This window comes from Mesocricetus auratus, unplaced genomic scaffold (genome assembly GCF_017639785.1).
Source record: "Mesocricetus auratus isolate SY011 unplaced genomic scaffold, BCM_Maur_2.0 Super-Scaffold_100025, whole genome shotgun sequence".
Taxonomy (NCBI): domain Eukaryota; kingdom Metazoa; phylum Chordata; class Mammalia; order Rodentia; family Cricetidae; genus Mesocricetus; species Mesocricetus auratus.
This window is the reverse complement of record NW_024429206.1, coordinates 9,182,155-9,198,960: the sequence shown is the minus strand read 5'-3', so window position 1 is coordinate 9,198,960 and position 16,806 is coordinate 9,182,155. Positions and strand designations below refer to the sequence as shown.

General features: G+C 50.3%; 1 protein-coding gene across 1 annotated transcript in view; it reads right to left on the bottom strand.

The window, feature by feature from the left end:
• The window catches only part of Nos1 (nitric oxide synthase 1), a 109,356-nt gene that overhangs the window by 70,321 nt on the left and 22,229 nt on the right, over positions 1 to 16,806 (bottom strand). The window contains 2 exon segments of the mRNA XM_040731341.1: positions 4,770 to 4,899; positions 14,829 to 15,916. Of these exon segments, the coding sequence (XP_040587275.1) occupies positions 4,770 to 4,899; positions 14,829 to 15,538 (840 nt within the window). The 5' untranslated portion in view covers positions 15,539 to 15,916.

Sequence of the window (16,806 nt, the reverse complement as noted above, 5' to 3'; positions counted from 1 at the left end):
CTTAAACCTGTGTACATATGAGCAACACTGAATGGACTCAACAGCTTGTATTTACACACACACAAGCATACACACATATACATACACATACATGCATGCACACGTATAAACACATACACACATGTATACACATACATACACACGGACACATACACAGAGACACACACACACACATACATATACACATGCACACACATACATGGAGAATGACTAAAGAAGACATCGTGAATTTGAGCAGGAATGGAGGAAAGAGAGGAAGCCCAAGGAGGGAGAAGGCAGGGAATGCTATAAACACAGCACTCCTGCTTGAAATTCTCAAAAAATAATTTGTTGGTTAAGGTATGAAAGAGAAAAGCAAATTGCTTTTGGGGAAGAAGGAGGTGGGCTTTAGCAGGGTCACGTGAGATAGCTTTGCCCAGCCTCTGGGAAGGTGCGTGTAGGAGACAGGCCACATCAGACAAGACCAGTTCTCTGTAGACTTGCTCCCATGAAAGCAAGCCTTGGGGGTAGGGATGAGAAGTTGATGAGCCAAGAGCTGCCTCCTTATCTCTGGAGCTGGCAAGTGTGTCCTAAACTTGGTTCTCAAGGAATACACTTGCTCACTCTCTGTCTTGAGGACTGAACACAGAATCCAAGTGAATGCTGGGAAAACACCCTATTAGGTCAGTTATATCCACAGCATTTGTTTTTTCCTTTTTTGAGAAAGGTCTCACTATATAGCCCAGGCTACCCTTGGACTTGCAACCCCCCTACCTCAGCCTCTTGAGTGCTGGGGTGACATACTGCCACCAGCATGCCCAGTTCCTTTTAGCTCTATTTCTGAAGGCAATGTGGAGCCTGGCTTTACAGTCAACGGATCCGGGAAGGTCGTGTAGACCAATGGTTTGCAGTTTTTGGTCAGGGGTTGTGCTGAGTATCTGCCGTGAAGGGTAGAACGGACCCAACCCCTCACTGCTGGTCTCTGGACCAGTCTTTCAGATAAAGCCACTTGGTCATCTTACTGGGTCCTCTGTGCTCAGCATCCTGCCCTATCCCTCTATTACCATACTGGCTAAGAAGCCCATCCCCAAACCACTCTGTGTTCTCTGTACTGGGCTTCACTACTCAAACTACAAGATCAAGGTGATTTTTTTTTTTTTTGCAAATTGCTGCTTTAAACAATGTGAACAGCATGAAAGGAAGTGGTCACAGCCTTCTCTTACTCAGACTTTGCCAGGGACTGCTAGTTATTTCTAGAAAAGTCAGGAATGCTTCCGTTTCTTCCCCAAACTTCCCCTTCAGCCAAACCCAAAGGCTACCACCAACAGGGGATTAGAAACTCCAATGGCAAACAAGCAAAGCAGGCTGGCAATTTCAAAACACTGCATTTGGGCGTCCATTAAACACATACCAATACTCCTCATTTCTTATCTTTCTTGACACACAGTCAATTTCTACCCTTTGTTTATAATAAAGTCATGGTTGAGGTGGGAGGAAGGCAAGGTAAAGACTGCTCAGGCTATCCAGTGAGTTAAAAGTCAGAGAGGATAATTTAGTGAGACCTCATCTAAAACAATTATTTTAAAGAATGGGGGAGGGGCTAGATGGCTCAGAAGCCAAGAAAAGGAGATACACTAGCAGAGGACCCATGTTCTGTTCCTAACACCCATGTTGGCAATCTTATAACTGCCTGTAATTCCAGTTTTGGGACGATCTGACACTTTCTTCTGAACTATGTAGACACCTGAACTCATGTATACAATACCCACACACATATACACATAACTAAGCTAATAAAAAGGAATCTTAGAAAAATACAAAAGAATGGGGGGTATAGCTCAATGGTAGCACCCCAAAATAAAACTAAACAACAGTAACAACAAATGATACAAAATGATTTATGTCCTATCCTAACTGCAAGAAACAAAACTAACAGCATCCGTGTGCTAATAAATGACAATGAGCACTTAGTTTTGCTGAGATGGTGTCAGTAGTGGGTGTTAGGGACTATCTCTAAGTGGAGAGTCTGCTAAGGTGGTTGGCTTATATAGACTGCCCTTCTTCTATGGTGGTTTGAATAAGAATGGTCCCCATGGGCTCATATATTTGAGTACATAGTCACCAAGAAGTAGAACTTTTAAAAGGATTAGAGGGATCAGGAGGTGTGGCCTTGTTGGAGGGAGTGCATCACTGGATGTGGGCTTTGAGCTTTCAGAAGCCCATGCCAAGCCCGAGTCTCTCTGTCTTTCTGTGGGTCAGAATGTGGCGCTCGGCTACTGTTCCAGTGTCTGCCTTCATGCTGTATGCTCCCTGCCATGATGAAATTGGACTAAACCTCTGAAAGCGTAATAAAGCCCCCAGTTAAATACTCTCTTTCATAAGAGTTGCCTTGGTGATGGTGCCTCTTTACAGCAACAGAACAATGACTAAGACACTCGCTAATAAGATAGGCTCACATATGGCTAGACAGTGTATGTTTTAAAGAAGAAACATTTGCCATGTTTGTGCAAAACTCTGAAATAAGGGCAATAAATTAAAAAAAAATCAGACTCATCTCTTAGGAAGACAGACTGTACCCCTGACAGACTGTGGCCGAGCCTGGGTCTGGTTGGAGGTACCACTTCTGTTCATCTTTGTCTTGGGAAGGTTATCAGCACACATGGCTTTATAAAGAAAGGAACTATAAACCAGTGTAGTGGTGCATACCCGTAAGCCTGGCAGTTGGGAGGCTGGGCCAAGAGACTCACAAGTTCAAGGCCAGCCTGGGCTATACTTTAAAAAAAGCCAAGGGCTGGTGATACAGCTCAGTGTACAGAGCTTTGTACTTGCGTGCCAAGCCCCGGGTAGCACTCTCAGAACCCCCCTCTCCTACAACAAAAAGAAATTATGAAGGAATTTTAAAAGACTACAGTCATCTGTTTTCTTGACCATGAACAAGAGTCCCCAGAGTTCCGGCATGGCCTGGGTTTGTTTGTTTTTGTTTTGTTGGGGTGGACCCAGCACCTCCAGCTTATTAAACACATGCTCAACCACTGAGCCCACCCCACTCCAATATGGCCTTGATCTTTGAGGACGGTTTAATGCTATCCACCCTACAAACATTCCTGGGTGTCTCCGGCTGTGGGAGAGCCAGCCAGTAGGACTGTGGAATTCCCCATGCCCCCTTCCTTCCTCCTTAGCCATCAGCAACCACTTCCACTGTGGCTCAGGATTGGCTCACCCGCCTCTGAAGCCCCGTGGAAAGGCTTGGAGTCCTGGCTCAGAGGGACTGAAAGCCTCCATTTGTGGGTAGGTGCTGAGAAAAAGGGGTGCAGCGCCCCTCTTTCCAGACCTCCCATGAGTCACCCCGCTCCTGCTGCAGTGGGGTGAGGATGATTGGCAGGAGACATGGACTTTTTCCAAGGGTCACTCTGGCCTGGCCTGTCAGCTGCCTGGGCAAGAGAGATGTGGCTGCTGGTCTCCGGCCAAGCTGAGGCAGTCTTAGAAAGGGATAGAAGGGATGGTGACTCAGCTGTCAGCACACATCTCAGCAGATTGGCAAGGACCGAAATACTCGCTAACAGATGGAGCTGGCGAGGCTGTGGGCAAACAGCCCCCCCTGTTCCCGCCACTTATCTGGTAAGATGGGTACAGCCACTGGGTTGTAAATGGAAATGACTTTTGACTCAACTTTAACACTTCTAGGAATTTTTTTTTGTTCTAAAGTCTGCTCTTGTGCCAAATGAGGCATCTATACAAAGCCGCACGGGGTAGCGCTGTCACAGCCAAACAGTGGCCATAGTACCAAGTGTCCACCATGAAGGACTTATTCAATAGCCTCACAGTGGAGTATTATACAGTTGTGAAAAGAACCAGTCCCTCTGTACTGGCTTGACACAAGCTGAAGCCAATAGAGAGGAGGGACCCTCAATTAAGTAAATGCCTCAATAAGATTGGAAGCCTGTAGGTGAGCCTGTTGGGCATTTTCTTAATCAGTGATTGACATGGGAGGGCTCAGCCCATTGTAGGTGGGGTCATCCCTGGGCTGTTGGTCCTGGGTTCTATAAGAAATCAGGCTGAGCAAGCCAGTAAGCAGCATCCGCCATGGCCTCTGCATCAACTCCTGCCTCCAGGTTCCTGCCCTGCTTGAGTTCCTGTCCTGACTTCCCTCAGTGATGGACTATGACCTGGAAACTGTAGAGTGAAATAAACCCTCTCCTCCCCAAGTTGCTTTTGGCCATGGTGTTTATCACACCCAAGGAAACCCTAATTAAGACACTGACCCCTTTAGCCTTCTCACAGGGACTTATCTCCTAGACGTGTTAACACATGAGAGAGCGAAGCCAAGTGCAGATACACTTTCATTTGTTACAAAGGTATGGAAATAACACAAGCGCCATTTGTCTGTGTGTACATGAGATGTTAGAAAGCACAAAAAACAAAACAAAACAAAAAAAACAACCAATACTGTTGGTGTCTAGGGTTGGCATTAAGGGAGGGAAAAGGTATTAGTGAGGTTATTTGGTGGCTTTAGATTTATCTTTTTATAAGTGTCTTTCAATATGTAAATTTATATAACTGTTTAGAGTTTTATATTTTCCATGTCTTTAAAACAGGGCACTCGGGTGCCCTCCCTGGTAGCAATGGGAGCATACAATTCGGGAAACACAAACGTGGCCCACGCAGACTCGAAGGCGACCCTCCCACCCAGTGCTCTGGGCTTAGCTTCCACGCCAATGGCTCTGGGATCCCACGTTTCCTTCCCCACTCTCACCCGCACCCGCGAGGGACACTGCCAGTGCGTCACTTACCTGCTCTTTCTCTGAATATGGGTTGTTGAGGACCATGGGGACGCCGCCCTTGCCCCACAGGTCATTGAAGACGCGGTCATTCTCGCTGCCCAGGGGCAGAGCTTTGTGGGGCGCCTTGCCGTCCAGTTCTCTGAAAGGCAAGGGTGGGGGAGGGGAGGGTGAGAAAGAGTGACAGCAGGACAGTGGCCTTGATCTGGGAGCCCCCATGTCTGTACAGGAGCCCAGGTCACCTGTGGGTCTCTCTGGGTAGCCTTCATCAGGGACCACCCCATCCCCCAGTGCTGCAGGGAAGGCGGTTTCCAGGCTCAGTGTGCAAGGCTTGGTGTCTGTGGCTTCAGCGTGGCTGCCTGTGGCCACACATCTCTCACCCCTCCTCCTACTTCCCAGGTCTGAGAATCTGAAGTACCCTACCCACCCGGGACAGCTCATGACGAGAAAGGCAGGGCATGGGATGGGTAGGAATCCTGCCGGCCAGACCCAAGACTCATTCTGACCTTGACCAAGGCTTTGGGCTTCTTAAAAAAAAATCACCAGCTTTGGCAACCCAGCAATGAAAATAGTAGCACTCATGATGGCAACTAGGGTCAGTTAGCATTTATCGCATGTTAGGTGCTGTACATGTGGTTCACGAGTGTGCGTGCTCAGGAGTGTGTGGAGGCCAGAGGTGAGCCTCAGGGGTTATTCCTCAGGAGCCATCCAGATTGCTTTGTGAGTCTCTCACAGGTAGAGAGATCACAGATCACAGAATAGAAAAACCCTATCCATTCCCTTGTCTCTGCATCTCCAGTGCCTGGGAGCCTGGGAGCCTTTTTAAATGTGGATTCTGTGGTGTCACAGTTCACTTCCTGTTGCCTGTGGTGAAGATGTAGAACTCTCAGCTCCTATAGCACCATGCTTCCCATCATGAGAATAGACTAAACCCGAACTGCAAGCCACCCAAATTTAACATTTTCCTTTATAAGAGCTGCCGAGGTCATGGTGTCTCTTCACAACAATTGAAACCCCAGGGCACTCGTCACCACCATCATTGCCACCCAAGGCATGACATCTTCATCTTCACCATCATCATCACCTTCACCGCTACTGTAACGTCGATATCACGATCACCATTACCACAGTCATTTTCCTCATGCTCTTCACCAGGACTACCCCACCAGCAGCACTACTCTCACCGCTAACTACCAGCATCACCAAAATGAGAACCACAAGAGAAGAGAGCCGAGGTACAGATACAGGAGGAGATCAGCCCAAGTCACGTGGGCCCTCAGCCACAGGCTTGTGCCTGACTCCAGAACCTAATGTCTTGCATATGAAGCTCCGCTGCTTCCTGCCCTTTCTTCTGGCTGTCCCTGGCTGAGTCTATGTCAGCAGAGTCCTAGAGGGTAGCCGTCCTCAGAGATGAAGACTGGACCACACTGCCCAGACGCCTGTGTCACGTCTGTCCTTTCCCGTGAGGGCCGCTCTCCCGCTACCCTCTGTTGACCCTGCATCCAGTTGTGGTTGTTCCTCATTGTCACATCTCATTCCCAACTTCAGGCCACTCAGCTATTTTGTGTCCCCCGTGGGTACTGGTCCCGGGCATGGGGGCCATCTCTTGTCTAGTTCTCTGTGTTACCATCCAAGCTTTGGGGACTTCCCCCATCCAGGTCTGTGCGGATTGTCATCTGGGATTAATCGGGAGCTGGGAGGTTGGTTCTGAGTACAGGACTCTGAGTAGTATCCCTTCCCACTGCTGTGACAAGGGCCAGACCACCCCCTCCTAGCTGGGTTTCTCTTAGTCCCTCTGGCCCATGGCACAGTCACTTCTGTTCTTCTGCTGGGTGAGGATTACATCATCAGAGGGAACATTCTGTCTCACCCTCTTTAAAATGTCACCAAAACGTCCCTGGAGTGGTTCTTGATGGCCAGCGTTTCCCAAGTCGACGGATTACCTGTGCAGCAATCAGCTAGGGAAGGGCCATAGAGAGCCGCTCCAAATGTCACTGGGCTCCATTTCAGCTCGGTCGTTCCTGAGCTGGCGGTGTTGTGTGACCACAAATGGGGCCTCCACAGACAAGGGAGGAGGTTAATGCATTTGGGGACATCTGTAATGTACCAGGTACTTGTACACAGCTACCTCATCTCGTTTCAACAACCACTCACTGCTCTTGGGTACAGATGAGAGAGCGGCGCCCAGAGAGGCAGTGTGTGTTCCCCAGAGGCCCACAGCTTGAAGCTGAGCTGAGGTATGAAACTAGGTCTGATTGATGACTGCTAGCTCACATCCCTTCTGAGATTAAAAAGGCGGGGTGGGAAAGACAAGATACTTAGATTCTCAGCTACAGGTGCCAGAGCCAGAACACCAGCATTTGTGATGTCCATCACCCAGGCAACTCTGAGGTGAATCTTCTTGTGACCTTGAGGGAAGGAGCTCACAGGTTTAACATTTTTTTGTGTCCTCCCTCCCTCCCTTGCTCCCTTCCTCCCTCCCTCTCTCCCTCCTTCCTTCCATCTGTCCATCTCCCTCTCTCCCCCTACTCCTCTTCCTCCTCCTTCTCTTCCTCTTCCTCTTCTGTTATGAGCACCTTTGTTCAAAGAATGCGCTTGGGTGGTCTGGCTACACGCTGATTTTAGAATCACGTGTGATGAACAGGGAATGGGCGTTTTTAGTTGGAGCCCAGGGAATGTCAGAGCTGAGCTATCATGCACTCTGGATGAATTCAGGAGTAGAACCCCTGGCCCACAGCCTGTGGGAGAGAGGGGCTGGGGAGGACCTGTCACTTCGGGGGTTCATCTGCGTGATGAGGGCTCCCGAAGCATCTCATGGTGTCTGCTTGCAGTGGCACACATGTAGCATCCACAGTGGGGAGTGGCAAAACCAGGCCTGACCCTTGGCTTTGCTTATGAAGCCGGGTGACTCTGGACATGGAACCAGCCTCAGTGTGTCCTTTGTCACATGAGGGTTAATGACAGCAAGGGAAATGACTGTGTGATCGGACCCTCCTGGCACAAAGCTGGTGGAATCTGCTAGTGACTCTCCTACCTTCTTGGATTCTTTGTTATAGCTTCATTAGACGGGACAAAGAAACTTCTAGTCCTTCAGGGTCATTGTCACTGTCCAGGCAATAGCCAGTCATGATGACATGCTTTATGCCTACACCATCTGGTATGGTCACTAGCTACAGGTACAAGTCTGAAGTAAATGTAGTTGGATTCCCATAATTCCCAACCCTGATCTCCACTCTCCCCTCCTCTCTGTGCCCTTTAGTCCACCCCCCAGCTGAGTGCTGTCTCTGCTCCTCCTTTAGAGTATACAGGACACCCGCCTCTGCTGGGTACTACATGAGGTCACGTGTGTACAGTGCCTGGCACAGTCAGCAGAAACAGGACCCTAACTACAATTATGTTCCTTAACATTGAAGGAAGTTGGAGCTCAGAGAGACTGGGTCCCTTGTCCAAGGTCACGCAGTCAGCGAGAGGAACTTGCTAAAGCTGTTTTGTTTATTTATTTATTATTTAGTTATTTTTTTTATCATAGCTGGTCATCCTGGGGGATCTGGGAGGTGTCTGGCTAAATCACATACTCATGAAGAGTTTTGAGTGTTTAATTACAATTTTAGAATTTATTTGAGTGAGTGCATTGTGACAGCATATGTGTGGAGGTCAGGACAACTTAGGGTAGTCTATTCTCTTCACCATGTGGTCTGTGGAATCAAACTCAGGTCAACAACCCTGGCAGTAATCACCTTTACCTGTGCTGCCATCTTGCTGGGTCCAGAACTTTAAATTTAGATGCTAGACACTCTCAGCCAATGAAGTAAGAGCATTGACTCCATGCACTGGGTAAATGCAGCTTGGTGATGGCTTTTTATTATTTTCCCGTGCATGCGGGGGAAACACCAGGAGCCCACTGAAGCAGGGAACAGCTTGTCTCTTGACTTTTGGCAAGGGTGGATGGATGGCTTTATTTTGTCATTACTCATGAGTCCAGGGTCTGCCTGCCCAGCTGCCTTGACTCACCTTGATGTCGTTGGGACTATCTGGGCCTCAACTGTTGAGGTTTGGAGCCAGAGACCTCCTTACAATGGGCTCTGTCCCAGGCATTGAGGGTTATTGAACTTCCTGTCTCCTATACCCACCCCATGACACTAACAGTGCCACACCTCACGATGACAAAGGAATCTGCATTGTGCTGAGATGTGCGCAAGCCAAGCATCCTGTCAGTATCCCGAACCTGCTGGTCCTCAGCACAGGATACTCGGGAATCGTGGTCCATATTTTTTCACAGAATGGATGAGTAGCCCTGTCTGACTCCCCAGAAAGCGCTCATGGCTGACCACTGGCCAAGCCTGCGGACCTGGCATGGAGCAGGTGAGTCGGACCTGTGTGCCAGGCTCAGAGAAGGTAGAGGCCGTTACCAGACGATGGGGCCGCTGTGGAGCAGCTGGCCTTGGTAGAAAGCCTGCCCCAGCTTTCCACGGATGTGTTGGCTAATTCATTCCCATCCTCCCCGCCCTACACTAGCCTTTCATTGCTGCCTTTGACCTGGCCTCAGATGCTGGGGGTTGAGTTAATATGGAGTTGGGATGTGGGAGTCTTGGCCAAGCTTTCTCCTTGGCTTCATGAGGGTGCTGTCACCCTGATGGGGAGGCCTTGTCAAACAAACACCAATGTTTTTCTTTATTGAGACAGGCCCAGGCTGGCTTTAAACTCACTGTGTACTCAAGGATGCCATTGAACTTCTGAGCCTCCTGCTCCTCCCCAAGTGATAGGATTATAGCATAGCTCATCACAGCTGCCTTCCATGATGCAGGACTGAAGCAAGGGTTTTGTGCATGCTGGGCAAACACTCTACACCCTCAGCCATGCTTTTTTGTTTGTTTTGTTTGAGACAGCCTTACTGTATCGCCTAGGCTGGCTTCAAACTTGCCACCCTCGTGCCTCAGCTTTCCAGGTCTTGAGATTACAGTATGTACCACCAAGGTAGTCTGTAAAGTCTTCTTTTGAGAACAAATCCTGCAAGGGACTCTGAAGCTGGGAAGAGAGGCAGGGCACTGGGGTTCCATCATCACCATGACTCTAATTACCGATACCCACAAGCTGGCCCGGATCCTTAAACCTACGCCTGCAAGAGTACATAAGTGAAGAGTTTGGGGGTGACAGACTGGGTTTGGATGCTGGAGGACAGGGGAGTTCCTATGTGCAGACCTAAAGTCTGTCCCGTCCCACTTGGACATGGAGAGTGTTAACAGCCAGCCTTACTAGACACACAGCGCAGGCAGCCTCAGCATCCTTGAGTGCTACGTCTCTGAAAAACAGGGAGGTGGCTCACAGTGAGGTTTGGGAGGTGGCTCAGTGAGTAAAGCGCCTGTGTGCAAGCATGAGGGCCTGAGTTTGATCCTCAGTGCTCACACAGAAAGCTCCTCCCACCGTTTACCCTGCATCCCTTGGAGCCTTCCATCACTCCTTTGAGCCTCTCATGCTGGTCCCTGCCTCAGGATCTCTGTGGCCACTCTGCCCTCTTGTCAGGCTCCCCACTCTCTGGCTTTCACATGACTGGCACCTCTGTCTTCCCCCACCTAACCTTCTCATCACTCCTGAGCTACTTCCCCCCCAAATCTCTGGCCTATTTCCTCCCTGGCATGAGTCACCGTGAGAGATGATGGCAAATGTCTCTTTGTCTATTCTTCATGTCTCTGATGTGACTCGGGGAGGGCAGAGCTTCCTCAGCGAGTCCCCAGCTCTGAAAGCAGAATCAGGGGCGAGACTAGGCTTGCTTGAAACTTCACTGGGTAGAAGGCGGTAAGAAGCCCGCTGGGGACAGGGCAGTTTTGGGGAGGTAGACATATGAGTTCTGCCACAGCTCGTTCAGGATGAAGGGATGAGTGTCCAATGACAAGACAGAAAGGGGACAAGGCAGGGAAGGACAGATTGGGGAAGACACGCGTGTCTGATGGGGGGAGAATGGAAGTCGCTCCGGGTTGTGGTGTGGGAGTTTGTGGGAGAGCGTTTGCAGTCCCGTTCGGAGTTCTGTGTGCAGTGTGTGTCAACTCAGGCAGCCTGGAGTCACCCAGCCAAGGGGCACTCTGAGGTCACTGTGTGTATTTGTGCCTGCGTGCGTGCGTGCGTGCGTGTGTGTGTGTGTGTGTGTGTGTGTGTGTGTGTGTGTGTGTGTGTGGGTGGGTGGGTGGGTGGGTGTGGGTGTGGGTGTGAAGGTCACTGCCCACCTTCTTTGTTGAGACAATATATTTCCCTATGGTGGAACTCTCCAGTTAAGCAGGGCTGGCTGATCAGCACACTGTGCAGGACTCTGGCTGTCTCTGTCTCCCTAGCACTTTTTAAGTGGACCTGAGGTCTGAGCCCAGGCCCTCATGTTTGTTCAGTAAGTACTTTACCCACGGAGCCGTCTCCCCAGCCCCTTCTTGGGTACCATTATGGTGAGCAAACAGCTACACGGAAACAGGCCAGTCACAGAAGAATGGATCGGGAATCCTGGCTCTTCCATGATGATGGCTGCAAGGGAACCCTGCGGAGCCCATCAGAGAGGCTCTTCTGTAGCTTAGGGAGGCCCTCGTTCTCATCTTGGACATCTTGCCCTATGTTAGTTACTCCAAGCCAGAGAAACTGTAGGGTCTCAGTGTCCCTTCCAGACTCAGAAGAAATTTTCTGATAGCTTCAGACACCCAGTGGCCAGCAACCAAACACACTGGGGCGGGGGGGGGTGGCAACAGAGGTCAAGAGCACAGCCTTGGCCCTGAGCCTGGTTTGGTTGCTTACTAGCTGTGTGGCCTGGGATAAATGACAGAACCTCTTTGATCCCTGCTTTATTCATCAAGGATTGGAATACTTTAAGAAGGGATCGACGTACAGATGTTAGTGTGTGGTGCCAGCCTCTCTGGGAGTGGTCAGCAGAGATGGGCATATGACATCATCCTCCAACTCAGGCTTGCCACAGAGTGGGTGCCCTGTATGTAACCCCTCCACAGCTGCTTCTTTTGTCTCTTTGACTTTACTGGGAGGCCCATAGGTTACAAACAGGGCTGTGTGACCCTGGCTAAGTGGCTTCAGCTCTCTGAGCCTCAGTTTGCTCATTTAGAAAAGCCGGCTGAAGCCATGTGCCCTACTTCTACAGCAATGTTTAAGATGTGCTTAGGGACCGACCGAGTGCCTTGCAAAAGTGAATGGGTAGGGGCAGGTTGGTTTCCTGATCATAGGGCTAGGATGACAGACTGTTCCAGATGGATGCTGGACCAGGGACCTTGGCCTCCTTAGAACCCTGCCTCAGGGCAGCAAGCTGAGCAACCTTGATATCCTCTGACACTTTTTAAAGTGACCGCTCTCAAATACAGACGGTAGCAGAAGTCTGGGTTTACAGTTTCCTGGAGCCACCTGGCTCCTGGGGTGAGGGAGATGGGGCTGTCATTCTAGAGTAACATATCACATTTGGTCCCCATAAAGCCTAGTGATGGAACAGAAAGTTAAGTCCACTCCTAGGAGGAATGAAAGGCATCAGAGTTGAGACAGGCAGCACCCTGAACTAGCAAGTGACTGCTGCTCCCAGTGGCCTTAGGAGTCACCGGCTGGTGAGTGTGATCTGGATGTGGGATCTGGGCAGAGTACCCCATTGTCTCCCAAGGGGCTCAGCATGGCAACAATTCATTCAGTCTCCAAGTTGCCAGTGCCAACCCTCAGCCCCAAACAGCATCTGGTCAGGGAGGTCACTGTGAGTACAAGATATTCCCCACGGCTGTATGCACCAAGGGTCTCTGATGGTCTCAGGGATGCCAGTGTGAGACTGACCCCAAGGACGATGTGACTTTGGGCTTCTGGTTCCTAATTTATGTTACTTGATTTCAGCCTCCAGGAGGACATATGGCAGTGGGTTGGGGACATCCTGGGCTGCTGCTCTCTGGGTTCAGGGGTGCTCTTTGCATTGTAGAAGTGGTACCACATGGGGCAGAAGGACATGTAAGTCCCACCTAAGGACAAAGAGTCTCAGCAGCCACAGATCTTCCATGCAGACAGAAGCAGGCAGAAGTTCCCAGGCTCTGCCTTATGGCACTGATGGCTTTGACCTTCCACGTGTGATCCCACTGAAACTGGGAGTACCAAGTGAAGCCAGACGGACCCCCTGTCTCATTGAAAATCGTCCATTTCAAAAAAATTATATCACAAATTGTGACACCCCTGTGGCACTTGAGATGACAGGATGACATATCTATGACCTTCTATGTCTGATGTTCCAGGGTGTGCAGCTGTTCCGGGCCTGGGCACACAACTTTGACCCACTGGCTGAGGGCCCACATGGGCATCCGTACTGTTGGTTGCTGGCTCTCTCTTTAGGAGATTGACACAACCCTTTATTTATATCACAGTTAGGACATGAAGTGTCTGAAAATGTCAAGTAGGGCAAGCTATACCAACCACATGCTAGTCTCCGGCTAGTAAGGTGGGCTTGGGTGTGGCACGAGTATGAGCCACCAAGCTAGGGGGTGTAGGTGTCATTAAGAAATGTCACCCATTCCCCAGAACCTGTTCCTCTGAGTGGCTTCTGGGGCTCTGTGCCTTCCTGAGTGGTTTCTCTCAAACCTTGTCTTATCTATGACTTTGGGCCAAACCACTCAGTACATGCAAGGTGGATCTGGGGGAGGGCAGTAGGAGAACCACAATGGGAGAAAGATTGTACAGAGTCACTCCCAAGTCAAAACAAATGGTGCAGGGGCAGTGTCCTATGTCTCACTGCTTGCACCTCCCTTGGAGGAAGGAAGGCAGGTGATGGTTTCTACAGAATGGAGTGTGTCTCTCCTTTTACAGACTCCTTTTGCTCCATAACCACACCAGCACCCATGTTCTGGAAGGCAACCACGCTCGCTACTTATACCATAGTGCTATACCAAGAACCTTATACGCTATGTGGCACCTTTGGTGCAGGGTCAAATTAGCCACATGACAGGGAGTACCTAGGACCCATTGTGGGTCTTCTAGGGGGAAAACCTACGTCATATAGGGTTTGGGAGTGCAAGTATGCCTGTAACAGAACCCAGGGGGTCCTCAAACACATAGCCTCAGGTCCAGCTGCAAACCACAGTCAAATGTATGAAACAGGAATATACCCGATGGTCTGCTGCCATTGGCCAGGAACTCCACCACACCGGTAGAGTATTAGTTAAAACTCTGATCTTCACTTCTGTTGAGGAATAGGGTTACTTGACTAGGAAAAGCTAGTGTCATGAGCACAACAGATACAACTCTGGGGTCCTGGAGCACCACACAGCTTCAGTGAGTGTCACAGATGTATGCAGGGTTTGAATTCTGAGTGCCCCCATCCCCGTCTTGGCAGCACGGAGCAGGGCTATTGGGTTTGATGGCGGAAGAGGCAGAGGGAATTCCCTAATTGCAGGACACACAACTCTCTGACTGCCAGGGCCATCTGCTCTTTCCTCCCTTGGAAGGAGCTGGCAACACTGGCAATTCTTCCGGGTCCCTTCCACCAGACCCCGAAAACAGTGGTTTGGGGAACAAGAGTGGTCCTTCCCAGTGATTTACAGTCTACCCCCAGGGTTCAAGACTGAACTGTGACTTAGGGGCATTGAAACGAATTCTGTGGTCTTTCTCTCTCCTTGGAAGCCTCCCTTGTCCTCAGCTGGCTACAGAGTGGGGTGCAGACTTCAACTCTTTCCTGCTATCTTTCCCAGGACCCTGGTATAAGCGACATGTCCAGTGAGCCATGTGCATGTGTCCTATAGTCCCTGGTCAATATCAACAAAGCCATCTCCATCTCTCTGAACCCCACTCTTGACACATCTTTCCCACATCCTGCTTTATTGGACTTTGGGAGCATTCATGGAACAAACGTGAGGATGCAATTCCCTGGACCATGGTTATTAATGACTACGGGTTTCATGGCAAGATCTGCGTCTTCAAATGGAGGTCCACTCACCTCGCATGATTACAGTTTCCAGGGAGAGATAGAGGGTCACCAAGCCATGTGAGTGGGCTGGCCGGCCCCTGGGTTGCCAGGCGGAGCCTCCACATGCACACCTGCACACAAGCACACACTCACACACCCGTGTGGCTTACCTGTCCACTTGGACGCCTGTGTCTTTCATCTCTGCTTTGGCTGGGCCCCCTCTGTTGGCCACTTTGCCCCCGCTGTTAAGGAGGCTGAGCACAGGTTCTATCTCCTTGAGCAGTTCGTCATGTTCCCCACTGTCCTGGAGATTGGCCTTGGTGCTTTTCATTATAGGGTCAATGGCCAGACCATTAGCCTGGGAGACGGAGCCAGCTTCCTGTCTGTTGCCTTGGGAATGCTGAGGCCCATTACCAGGACCAGTGACCCTGCCTGCTGCTGATGGCTGGTCTTTGCTGGCTGACAGTTGGTGGGACAGATCGACGGCTCTGGTGGGGGGACCCAGGGGCTGGGTCACCCGGATGGTCTTGGGGGTTCCATCCCCTGTGAAGGTGGTTTCTAGATGTGTAGTGAAGCCCTCAGGGCCCCTCAGAATGAGGACCACATGGGTCTCAGAGGCAATGCCCCTGAGTACCTCCAGGGCGCTGTCATAGCTGAGGTCCACTAGGGGCCGGCCATTGACTGCGAGAATGATGTCTCCGGCTTGGATAAGACCGCTCTGCTCCGCGGCACCTCCTCGAATCAGATCTGAGATGATTACGGGTGGCTTGCTGACCCGTTCCTTCACCAGGAAGCCTAGACCCCCGACTTTGCGTTTGAAGAGACGGACAGAAATGACATTGGGCTGGATCTGCTGAACCCCAAATGTGTGCTCTTCCATGGTGTCTGTGTCCTTTGGAAGACGTCCAAGCTAAGATGACTCTGGCAGGGGATCTGAGTTACTCTGGGAAAAGAGCTGGCTGCAGAATTTCAGTCGCCTCTGTCTTTGACGTCAACTTGGCGTCACCTGCTCATTGCCATTCGGCCTTGGGAGGCATGATTTCATGTGTCCCCACCTCCTTCCTTATTCTCTGAGGAAGCCAAGGTTGACCAGACAGACGTCAGGAGCAGTGAAGGGACGTGTCCCCAAGCAACAGGGCAGGAAGACTGGAAGCTGGCTGTGTCTTATGACTGTGTCTAAAGTGACACACAAGCATGGGGACTAATCTCTGGGCATCTTGGTCACCAGTTTGCCAAATGCAGATGTGATGTAGGTTTCCTGGAGGAGAGGAGAAGGAAGATGAAAGTAGATGAGAAGAGAAAGGGAGAGCTAGTATGGAAGACACGGAGTCACAGATGCCTGGAGTTTGGAAGCCAAGCCTGAGGCATGGCTGGCCTTCCTTAAGTGCACCTTTTCCAGTTAGCGATGGCTACCTGACCTTATCCCTGTGATCAAAGCCCTCAGGGATCAAATGTCCTCCCTGAGGACACCACAGCAAAGATGGCTAGGCAACCCCAGAGACCCAAGGGTAACCTTTCTTAACCTTTTATCTTTCCCAGCATGGGAGCCACTGCTCTGGCTTGTCACATTGTCCTTAGTGTCCTGAGTTTTATAAACACTCCCTATTCACAGCTCAGAAGTTCCTCTGGCACCAATCTTTGGGTTCCCCACTCTGGAACCTCCCCACACCAACCTCCACCTCCATCATCACCAGGAACAAAACCTACTAGACAAATACAGATGCTGCAACAAGTGGTACCAGGGATGGAGGATTTCAACTGACGCTCGCAGTGCTGCATCAAGTGGTAACAACTAACTCTTGCAGTCATTTCCCTCACTGCATTTCAATTTCAAAAATAGACACTTCCGCCAAGCAATGAACACTTTTGACACAAGAAGCTAGGTCCACACAAAACTCTGGAACGCATGTGTTTCCCACATACCACACAAAAAACCCCAGTGAGGGAATATGAGGAAGACAGACTTGACCGTCTGGACTTAGCAATGGCACATAACACGCTCAATCAATATTCGCTGATGGGAGAGGAAGAAAAAAAAAGTGGAGACTCACACAGACATTTCTCAGCATATCTGTTCTCAACAGTTATTTTGCCTCCTTTGATATTCGCTGAAACCCATCCCTAGACCTGGAGTCCCAACTTGAAAGA